At 52.7% G+C, this 12,427-nt stretch overlaps 1 protein-coding gene across 2 annotated transcripts in view; it reads left to right on the top strand.

The window, feature by feature from the left end:
* Positions 1–11,892, top strand: part of LOC139257421 (G protein-coupled receptor kinase 3-like) — a 70,817-nt gene extending 58,925 nt beyond the window's left edge. Inside the window, exons 11-13 of one of the 2 annotated variants that reach the window (XM_070874466.1) lie at positions 1,522–1,629; positions 8,358–8,424; positions 11,844–11,892. In XM_070874466.1, coding sequence (XP_070730567.1) covers positions 1,522–1,629; positions 8,358–8,424; positions 11,844–11,849 — 181 coding nt within the window. In that variant the 3' untranslated portion in view covers positions 11,850–11,892. Of the gene's footprint in view, positions 1–1,521; positions 1,630–8,357; positions 8,425–11,812 lie in introns of both variants that reach the window. The other variant, XM_070874467.1, reaches the window with a different exon arrangement.
* Positions 11,893–12,427: the final 535 nt, after the last annotated feature.

The raw sequence follows: 12,427 nt of genomic DNA, 5'->3' as shown, positions 1-12,427 counted from the left end.
CCTAACTCCCACCTCCCACCTCTCTCCTCGAACTATTGCGTCTTTATAGGCCTCTCGCCTCCCTAACTCCCACCTCCCGACTACCGTCGCTCTCCTCGAACTATTGGGCCTTTATACGACACTCGCCTCATGACCTCCCGCCTCCCACCTCTCTCCTCGAACTATTGGGCCTTTGAAGGCCTCTCGCTTCATGAACTCCCGCCTCCCGCCTCTCTCCTCGAACTATTGGGTCTTTATAGGCCTCTCGCCTCATGAACTTCTGCCTCCTGACTACCGTCGCTCAACGAGCTTTACAGCCAATGAACTACTTTTTGGAGTGTGGTCACTGTTGTATTGTGGGAAACGCGGCAGCCAATTTGCGCACAGCAAGCTCCCACACACAGCAATGTGTGAATGGCCCAGATAATTTAATTTTGTTGTGTTGATTGAGGGATAAATATTGGCCCCAGGCACTCAGTCTGTCCGGCACTCCCTCAGCACTGCCCCTCCGACAGTGCGGCACTCCCTCAGTACTGCCACTCCGACAGTGCAGCGCTCCCTCAGTACTGCCACTCCGACAGTGCGGCACTCCCACAGTACTGCCCCTCCGACAGTACGGCCCTCCCTCAGTACTGCCCCTCCGACAGTACGGCACTCCCTCAGTACTGCCCCTCCGACAGTACGGCACTCCCTCAGTACTGCCCCTCCGACAGTACGGCACTCCCTCAGTACAGCACTCCCTCAGTACTGCCACTCCGACAGTGCGGCACTCCCTCAGTACGGCACTCCCTCAGTACTGCCCCTCCGACAGTGCGGCACTCCCTCAGTACTGCCCCTCCGACAGTACGGCACTCCCTCAGTACTGCCCCTCCGACAGTGCGGCACTCCCTCAGTACTGCCCCTCCGACAGTGCGGCACTCCCTCAGTACTGCCCCTCCGACAGTACGGCACTCCCTCAGTACTGCCCCTCCGACAGTGCGGCACTCCCTCAGTACTGCCCCTCCGACAGTGCGGCGCTCCCTCAGTACTGCCCCTCCGACAGTACAGCGCACCCTGAGTACTGCCCCTTCGACAGTGCGGCACTCCCTCAGTACTGCCCCTCCGACAGTACAGCGCACCCTGAGTACTGCCCCTTCGACAGTGCGGCACTCCCTCAGTACTGTCCCTCCGACAGTGCGGCACTCCTTCAGTACTGCCCCTCCGACAGTACAGCGCTCCCTCAGTACTGCCCCTCCGACAGTGCGGTACTCCCTCAGTACTACCACTCCGACAGTGCGGGGCTCCCTCAGTACTGCCCCTCCAACAGTGCGGCGCTCCCTCAGTACTGCCCCTCCGACAGTGCGGCACTCCCTCAGTACTGCACTGGGAGTGTCAGTCTCGGTTTTTGTGCTCAGGTCTCTGGAGTTGGACTTGAACCCACAACCTTCTGACTCCGAGGTGAGAGTGCAGCCCACTGAGCCACATCTCACACTGATGAAGGGATTGTCTCCTGAGGAGGTTGAGTGGGACTGTGCTGACCTTTGCCCTTTGTCCTGGCCGCAGTGGAACCATTGGTTACATGGCACCAGAGGTCGTGGAGCAAGGAACAGCCTATAACAGCAGTGCTGATTGGTTCTCGCTTGGCTGCGTACTACACAGACTCGTCCAAGAGTGAGTGTCATTCTGCTTGTCTCGATCTTCGCCCCCTCCCCTCATAAGCCCCTCGCTCGCCCGCTTTAATACCCCACCCAGTCTAATCCCACACTCCCCACACACTTTAATACCCCACCCAGTCTAATCCCACGCACCCCACACACTTTAATACCCCACCCAGTCTAATCCCACACTCCCCACACACTTTAATACCCCACCCAGTCTAATCCCACACTCCCCACACACTTTAATACCCCACCCAGTCTAATCCCACGCACCCCACACACTTTAATACCCCACCCAGTCTAATCACACACTCCCCACACACTTTAATACCCCACCCAGTCTAATCCCACACTCCCCACACACTTTAATACCCCACCCAGTCTAATCCCACACTCCCCACACACTTTAATACCCCACCCAGTCTAATCCCACACTCCCCACACACTTTAATACCCCACCCAGTCTAATCCCACGCTCCCCACACACTTTAATACCCCACCCAGTCTAATCCCACGCTCCCCACACACTTTAATACCCCACCCAGTCTAATCCCACACTTCCAACACACTTTAATACCCCACCCAGTCTAATCCCACGCACCCCACACACTTTAATACCCCACCCAGTCTAATCCCACACTCCCCACACCCTTTAATACCCCACCCAGTCTAATCCCACGCTCCCCACACACTTTAATACCCCACCCAGTCTAATCCCACACTCCCACACACTTTAATACCCCACCCAGTCTAATCCCACACTCCCCACACCCTTTAATATCCCACCCAGTCTAATCCCACACTCCCCACACACTTTAATATCCCACCCAGTCTAATCCCACACTCCCCACACCCTTTAATATCCCACCCAGTCTAATCCCACACTCCCCACACCCTTTAATATCCCACCCAGTCTAATCCCTCACTCCCCACACACTTTAATACCCCACCCAGTCTAATCCCACACTCCCCACACACTTTAATACCCCACCTAGTCTAATCCCACACCCTTTAATACCCCACCCAGTCTAATCCCACGCTCCCCACACACTTTAATACCCCACCCAGTCTAATCCCACACTCCCCACACACTTTAATATCCCACCCAGTCTAAACCCACTCTCCCCCTCACTCCCCACACACTTTAATATCCCACCCAGTCTAATCCCACACTCCCAACACCCTTTAATACCCCATCCAGTCTAATCCCACTCTCCCCCTCGCTCCCCCCTTTAATATCCCACCCAGTCTAATCCCACTCTCTCCCTCGCTCCCCCCTTTAATATCCCACCCAGTCTAATCCCACGCTCCCCACACACTTTAATACCCCACCCAGTCTAATCCCACTCTCCCCCTCACTCCCCACACACTTTAATATCCCACCCAGTCTAATCTCACGCTCCCCACACACTTTAATATCCCACCCAGTCTAATCCCACTCTCCCCCTCACTCCCCACACACTTTAATATCCCACCCAATCTAATCTCACGCTCCCCACACACTTTAATATCCCACCCAGTCTAATCCCACGCTCCCCACACACTTTAATATCCCACCCAGTCTAATCCCACGCTCCCCACACACTTTAATACCCCACCCAGTCTAATCCCACGCTCCCCACACACTTTAATATCCCACCCAGTCAAATCCCACTCTCCCCCTCACTCCCCACACACTTTAATATCCCACCCAGTCTAATCTCACGCTCCCCACACACTTTAATATCCCACCCAGTCTAATCCCACGCTCCCCACACACTTTAATATCCCACCCAGTCTAATCCCACGCTCCCCACACACTTTAATATCCCACCCAGTCTAATCCCACGCTCCCCACACACTTTAATATCCCACCCAGTCTAATCCCACTCTCCCCCTCACTCCCCACACACTTTAATATCCCACCCAGTCGAATCCCACTCTCCTCCTCACTCCCCACACCCTTTAATATCCCACCCAGTCTAATCCCACTCTCCCCCTCACTCCCAGCACCCTTTAATATCCCACCCAGTCTGATCCCACTCTCCCCCTCACTCCCCACACCCTTTAATATCCCACCCAGTCTAATCCCACTCTCCCCCTCACTCCCCCCTTTAATATCCCACCCAGTCTAATCCCACTCTCCCCCTCACTCCCCACACCCTTTAATATCCCACCCAGTCTAATCCCACTCTCCCCCTCACTCCCCACACCCTTTAATATCCCACCCAGTCTAATCCCACTCTCCCCCTCACTCCCAGCACCCTTTAATATCCCACCCAGTCTGATCCCACTCTCCCCCTCACTCCCCACACCCTTTAATATCCCACCCAGTCTAATCCCACGCTCCCCCCTTTACTATCCCAACCAGTCTCATCCCACTCTCCCCCCTTTAATATCCCACCCCGTCTAATCACACTCTCCCCCCTTTAACAGCCCACCCAGTCTAATCCCACTCTCCCACTCACTCCCCCCTTTAATATCCCACCCCGTCTAATCCCACTCTCCCCCCTTTAATATCCCACCCAGTCGAATCCCACTCTCCTCCTCACTCCCCACACCCTTTAATAACCCACCCAGTCTAATCCCACTCTCCCTCTCACTCCCTACACCCTTTAATATCCCACCCAGTCTAATCCCACTCTCTCCCCTTTAATATCCCACCCAGTCTAATCCCACTCTCTCCCCTTTAATATCCCACCCAGTCTAATCCCACTCTCTCCCCTTTAATATCCCACCCAGTCTAATCCCACTCTCTCCCCTTTAATATCCCACCCAGTCGAATCCCACACTCCCCACACACTTTAATACCCCACCCAGTCTAATCCCACGCTCCCCACACACTTCAATAACCCACCCAGTCTAATCCCACACTCCCCACACACTTTAATATCCCACCCAGTCTAATCCCACTCTCCCCCTCACTCCCCACACACTTTAATACCCCACCCAGTCTAATCCCACTCTCCCCACACCCTTTAATATCCCACCCAGTCGAATCCCACACTCCCCACACCCTTTAATATCCCACCCAGTCTAATCCCACACTCCCCACACCCTTTAATACCCCACCCAGTCTAATCCCACTCTCCCCCTCGCTCCCCCCTTTAATATCCCACCCAGTCTAATCCCACTCTCTCCCTCGCTCCCCCCTTTAATATCCCACCCAGTCTAATCCCACGCTCCCCACACACTTTAATACCCCACCCAGTCTAATCCCACGCTCCCCACACACTTTAATATCCCACCCAGTCTAATCCCACTCTCCCCCTCACTCCCCACACACTTTAATATCCCACCCAGTCCAATCTCACACTCCCCACACACTTTAATATCCCACCCAGTCTAATCCCACGCTCCACACACACTTTAATATCCCACCCAGTCTAATCCCACACTCCCCACACCCTTTAATACCCCACCCAGTCTAATCCCACGCTCCCCACACACTTTAATATCCCACCCAGTCTAATCCCACTCTCCCCCCTTTAATATCCCACCCAGTCTAATCCCACACTCCCCACACACTTTAATATCCCACCCAGTCTAATCCCACTCTCCCCCTCACTCCCCACACACTTTAATATCCCATTCAGTCTAATCCCACGCTCCCCACACCCTTTAATACCCCACCCAGTCTAATCCCACGCTCCCCACACCCTTTAATACCCGATCCAGTCTAATCCCACGCTCCCCACACCCTTTAATACACCACCCAGTCTAATCCCACGCTCCCCACACCCTTTAATACCCGATCCAGTCTAATCCCACGCTCCCCCTCGCTCCCCCCTTTAAAATCCCACCCAGTCTAATCCCACTCTCCCCCTTGCTCCCCCCTTTAATATCTCACCCAGTCTAATCCCACTCTCCCCCTCACTCCCAGCACGCTTTAATATCCCACCCAGTCCAATCCCACTCTCCCCCTCACTCCCCACACCCTTTAATATCCCACCCAGTCTAATCCCACTCTCCCCCCTTTAACATCCCACCCAGTCAAATCCCACTCTCCCACTCACTCCCCCCTTTAATATCCCACCCCGTCTAATCCCACTCTCCCCTTTTAACATCCCACCCAGTCTAATCCCACTCTCCCTCTCACTCCCCGTAGCCTTTAATATCCCACCCAGTCTAATCCCACTCTCCCCCTCGCTCCCCCCTTTAATATCCCATCCAGTCTAATCCCACTCTCCCCCTCACTCCCCCCTTTAATATCCCACCCAGTCTAATCCAACTCTCCCCCTCACTCCCCACACCCTTTAATATCCCACCCAGTCTAATCCCACTCTCCCCCTCACTCCCAGCACCCTTTAATATCCCACCCAGTCTGATCCCACTCTCCCCCTCACTCCCCACACCCTTTAATATCCCACCCAGTCTGATCCCACACTCCCCCCTTTAATATCCCACCCCGTCTAATCCCACTCTCCCCCCTTTAACATCCCACCCAGTCTAATCCCACTCTCCCCCTCGCTCCCCCCTTTAATATCCCATCCAGTCTAATCCCACTCTCCCCCTCACTCCCCCCTTTAATATCCCACCCAGTCTAATCCAACTCCCCCCCTCACTCCCCACACCCTTTAATATCCCACCCAGTCTAATCCCACTCTCCCCCTCACTCCCAGCACCCTTTAATATCCCACCCAGTCTGATCCCACTCTCCCCCTCACTCCCCACACCCTTTAATATCCCACCCAGTCTAATCCAACTCCCCCCCTCACTCCCCACACCCTTTAATATCCCACCCAGTCTATTGCCACTCTCCCCCTCACTCCCCACACCCTTTAATATCCCACCCAGTCTAATCCCACGCTCCCCCCTTTACTATCCCAACCAGTCTCATCCCACTCTCCCCCCTTTAATATCCCACCCCGTCTAATCCCACTCTCCCCCCTTTAACAGCCCACCCAGTCTAATCCCACTCTCCCACTCACTCCCCCCTTTAATATCCCACCCCGTCTAATCCCACTCTCCCCCCTTTAATATCCCACCCAGTCGAATCCCACTCTCCTCCTCACTCCCCACACCCTTTAATAACCCACCCAGTCTAATCCCACTCTCTCCCCTTTAATATCCCACCCAGTCTAATCCCACTCTCCCTCTCACTCCCCACACCCTTTAATATCCCACCCAGTCTAATCCCACTCTCTCCCCTTTAATAACCCACCCAGTCTAATCCCACTCTCCCCCCTTGTAATATCCCACCCAGTCTAATCCCACTCTCCCACTCACTCCCCCCTTTAATATCCCACCCAGTCGAATCCCACTCTCCTCCTCACTCCCCACACCCTTTAATATCCCACCCCGTCTAATCCCACTCTCCCCCCTTTAACAGCCCACCCAGTCTAATCCCACTCTCCCACTCACTCCCCCCTTTAATATCCCACCCCGTCTAATCCCACTCTCCCCCCTTTAATATCCCACCCAGTCGAATCCCACTCTCCTCCTCACTCCCCACACCCTTTAATAACCCACCCAGTCTAATCCCACTCTCTCCCCTTTAATATCCCACCCAGTCTAATCCCACTCTCCCTCTCACTCCCCACACCCTTTAATATCCCACCCAGTCTAATCCCACTCTCTCCCCTTTAATAACCCACCCAGTCTAATCCCACTCTCCCCCCTTGTAATATCCCACCCAGTCTAATCCCACTCTCCCACTCACTCCCCCCTTTAATATCCCACCCAGTCTAATCCCACTCTCCCCCCTTTAATATCCCACCCAGTCTAATCCCACTCTCCCCCCTTTAATATCCCACCCAGTCTAATCCCACTCTCCCACTCACTCCCCCCTTTAATATCCCACCCAGTCTAATCCCACTCTCCCACTCACTCCCCCCTTTAATATCCCACCCAGTCTAATCCCACTCTCCCCGTCACTCCCCACACCCTTTAATATCCCACCCAGTCTGATCCCACTCTCCCCCCTTTAATATCCCACCCAGTCTAATCTCACTCTCCCACTCACTTCCCCCCTTTAATATCCCACCCAGTCTAATCCTACTCTCCCCCCTTTAATATCCCACCCAGTCTAATCCCATTCTCCCCCCTTTAATATCCCACCCAGTCTAATCCCACTCTCCCACTCACTTCCCCCCTTTAATATCCCACCCAGTCTCATCCCACTCTCCCCCCTTTAATATCCCACCCAGTCTAATCCCACTCTCCACCTCACTCCTCGTACCCTTTAAAATCCTACCCAGTCTAATCCCACTCTCGCACCTTTAATATCCCACCCAGTCTACTCCCACTCTCCCACTCACTCCCCCCTTTAATATCCCACCCAGTCTAATCCCACTCTCGCACCTTTAATATCCCACCCAGTCTAATCCCACTCTCACACCTTTAATATCCCACCCAGTCTAATCCCACTCTCCCACTCACTCCACCCTTTAATATCCCGCCCAGTCTAATCCCACTCTCCCCTCTTTAATATCCCACCCAGTCTAATCCCACTCTCCCCCCTTTAATATCCCACCCAGTCTAATCCCACTCTCGCACCCTTTAATATCCCACCCCGTCTAATCCCACTCTTCCCCCTTTAATATCCCACCCAGTCTAATCCCACTCTCCCCCTCACTCCCCGCACCCTTCAATATCCCACCCAGTCTAATCCCACTCTCCCACTCACTCCCCGCACCCTTCAATATCTCACCCAGTCTCATCCCACTCTCCCCCTCACTCCCCCGACCCTCGAACTTTTCTCGCCTGTAACCCCGCACTAACATGTGTCTCTCCCTCTCTTGCTCCTCCTGATTGCTACAGTCACACGCCATTTCATCTCAACAAGTCGGATGATAAAAGAACCATTAACCATCGCACACTGACCATGGTAAGGAAACGAGTGGCCTCAGGGTGAAGTGTGTGTGTGTGTCAGTGTGTGTCAGTGTGTCGGTGTGTGTGTGTGTGTGTCAGTGTGTGTGTGTGTCAATGTGTGTGTGTGTGTCAATGTGTGTGTGTGTCAGTTTGTGTGTCAGTGTGTGTGTGTGTGTCAGTGTGTGTGTGTGTCAATGTGTGTGTGTGTGTCAATGTGTGTGTGTGTCAGTGTGTGTGTGTGTCAGTGTGTGTGTGTGTCAATGTGTGTGTGTGTGTCAATGTGTGTGTGTGTCAGTGTGTGTGTGTCAATTTATGTGTGTGTGTGTACCAACTGTGTGTATCTCTCTGTCTGTCTGTGTCTGTCTCTCTGTCTCTCTGTGTCTCTGTCTCTCTGTCTCTGTGTGTGCATGTGTCTGTGTGTGCACATGCGGAGTGAGTGTGTCTGTGTAGTGCAGTCTGAAGTCAGTATTGCAAACCCCTTCCCATTCACTCCCACTGTACACAATCCCAATGGACCCACACCCCTTCCCATTCACTCCCAGTGTACACAATCCCAATGGACCCAAACCCCTTCCCATTCACTCCCATTGTACACAATCCCAATGGACCCAAACCCCTTCCCATTCACTCCCACTGTACACAATCCCAATGGACCCAAACCCCTTCCCATTCACTCCCACTGTACACAATCCCAATACACCCAAACCCTTTCCCATTCACTCACATTGTACACAATCCCAATGGACCCAAACCCCTTCCCATTCACTCCCACTGTACACAATCCCAATGGACACAAACACCTTCCCATTCACTCCCATTGTACACAATCCCAATGGACCCAAACCCCTTCCCATTCAGTCCCACTGTACACAATCCCAATGGACCCAAACCCCTTCCCATTCACTCCCATTGTACACAATCACAATGGACCCAAACCCCTTTCCATTCACTCCCACTGTACACAAACCCAATGGACCCAAACCCCTTCCCATTCACTCCCATTGTACACAATCCCAATGGACCCAAACCCCTTACCATTCATTCCCATTGTACACAATCCCAATGGACACAAACCCCTTCCCATTCACTCCCATTGTACACAATCCCAATGGACCCAAACCCCTTCCCATTCATTCCCATTGTACACAATCCCAATGGACCCAAACCCCTTCCCATTCACTCCCACTGTACACAATCCCAATGGACCCAAACCCCTTCCCATTCACTCCCACTGTACACAAACCCAATGGACCCAAACCCCTTCCCATTCACTCCCATTGTACACAATCCCAATGGACCCAAACCCCCTTCCCATTCACTCCCATTATACACAATCCCAATGGACCCACACCCCTTCCCATTCACTCCCACTGTACACAATCCCAATGGACCCAAACCCCTTCCCATTCACTCCCATTGTACACAATCCCAATGGACCCACACCCCTTCCCATTCACTCCCACTGTACACAATCCCAATGGACCCAAACCCCTTCCCATTCATTCCCATTGTACACAATCCCAATGGACCCACACCCCTTCCCATTCACTCCCACTGTACACAAACCCAATGGACCCAAACCCCTTCCCATTCACTCCCATTGTACACAATCCCAATGGACCCAAACCCCCTTCCCATTCACTCCCATTGTACACAATCCCAATGGACCCAAACCCCTTCCCATTCAGTCCCATTGTACACAATCCCAATGGACCCAAACCCCTTCCCATTCACTCCCACTGTACACAATCCCAATGGACCCAAACCCCTTCCCATTCACTCCCACTGTACACAAACCCAATGGACCCAAACCCCTTCCCATTCACTCCCATTGTACACAATCCCAATGGACCCAAACCCCCTTCCCATTCACTCCCATTGTACACAATCCCAATGGACCCACACCCCTTCCCATTCACTCCCACTGTACACAATCCCAATGGACCCAAACCCCTTCCCATTCACTCCCATTGTACACAATCCCAATGGACCCACACCCCTTCCCATTCACTCCCATTGTACACAATCCCAATGGACCCAAACCCCTTCCCATTCATTCCCATTGTACACAATCCCAATGGACCCACACCCCTTCCCATTCACTCCCACTGGACACAAACCCAATGGACCCAAACCCCTTCCCATTCACTCCCATTGTACACAATCCCAATGGACCTAAACCCCCTTCCCATTCACTCCCATTGTACACAATTCCAATGGACCCACACCCCTTCCCATTCACTCCCACTGTACACAATCCCAATGGACCCAAACCCCTTCCCATTCACTCCCATTATACACAATCCCAATGGACCCACACCCCTTCCCATTCACTCCCACTGTACACAATCCCAATGGACCCAAACCCCTTCCCATTCATTCCCATTGTACACAATCCCAATGGACCCACACCCCTTCCCATTCACTCCCATTGTACACAATACCAATGGACCCAAACCCCTTCCCATTTACTCCCACAGTACACAATCCCAATGGACCCAAACCCCTTCCCATACACTCCCATTGTACACAATCTCAATGGATCCAAACCTCTTCCCATTCACTCCCACCATGCACAATCCTAATGGACCCAAACCCCTTTCCTTTCACTCCCACTGTACATAATCCCAATGGATCCACACCCCTTCCCATTCACTCCCATTGTACACAATCCCAATGGACACAAACCCCTTCCCATTCATTCCCAAATAAGGCTAGAAATTGTAATTGTTCTCATTCATTGTTTCATTTTCTCCATTTTACACTCTGTCTCTCTCCGTCTCTCTCTCTCTCTACCTCTCTAATTCATTCTTTCCCATCTATCTTTCCCTCACTCTACCACTGTCTGTCTCTCTCCCTCTCCATCTCTCTCTCTCTCTCTCTCTGTCTCTCTCACTCTCTCTCTGTCCCTCTCTCTTTCTCCCTTATATCTTTCTCTCTCTCTGATACTCACTCTCTCTGTCTCCCTCTCTCTCCCACTCTCTGTCGCTCACTCACTCTCTTTGTCTCGCTCTCTGCATCTTTCTCTCACTTTTTCTCATTTTCTTTCTGTCTCTTTCTCACTCTGTCTCACTCTCTCTGTCTCTGTCTCTGTCTCTGTCTCTCTCTCTGTCTCTGTCTCTCTCTGTCTCTGTGTCTCTGTCTCTCTCTGTCTCTGTGTCTCTGCCTCTCTCTGTCTCTGTGTCTCTCTCTCTGTCTCTCTCTCTCTCTCTCTCTTCCATTCTCTCCGTCACGCTCTCCCTTTCTCTCTCCCTCCCTCCCTCTCTGCTTCTCTCTCCGTATCTCTCTCTCCTTTTCTCTCTCCGACTCTCTCTCCGTCACTCTCACTCCCTCTCTCACTCATTCTCTCTCTCTCACTTATTCTCTCTCTATCTCTCTCCCTCTCTCTCTCCTTGCTCACCAAGCCCCTCGATCTCTCGGTCTCCTTCTCTCCAGACCTGACGTCACTGTTGAGAGGGCTGCTGGAGCGAGTCGTGAAGCGGAGGCTGAGATGCACCTCTCGGGGGTAAGTACCTGTCACTGCTGGCAATTCACCACATGCTCTGTGTGTGGGACTGAGAGACACCAGTCAGTGTACAGATATCTCCCTGAGGGAGAGGGGACTGAGAGACACAGGTCAGTGTACAGATATCTCCCTCAGGAACAGAGGACTGAGAGACACCAGTCAGTGTACAGATATCTCCCTGAGGGAGAGGGACTGAGAGACACCAGTCAGTGTACAGATATCTCCCTGAGGGAGAGGGACTGAGAAACATAGAAACATAGAAAATAGGTGCAGGAGTAGGCCATTCGGCCCTTCTAGCCTGCACCACCATTCAATGAGTTCATGGCTGAACATGCAACTTCAGTACCCCATTCCTGCTTTCTCACCATACCCCTTGATTCCCCTAGTAGTAAGGACTTCATCTAACTCCTTTTTGAATATATTTAGTGAATTGGCCTCAACAACTTTCTGTGGTAGAGAATTCCACAGGTTCACCACTCTCTGGGTGAAGAAATTCCTCCTCATCTCGGTCCTA

The sequence above is a fragment of the Pristiophorus japonicus genome, unplaced genomic scaffold (genome assembly GCF_044704955.1).
Source record: "Pristiophorus japonicus isolate sPriJap1 unplaced genomic scaffold, sPriJap1.hap1 HAP1_SCAFFOLD_837, whole genome shotgun sequence".
Lineage (NCBI taxonomy): Eukaryota > Metazoa > Chordata > Chondrichthyes > Pristiophoridae > Pristiophorus > Pristiophorus japonicus.
Note: the sequence above shows the minus strand (reverse complement) of the source record. Positions and strands in the feature narration are given on the sequence as shown.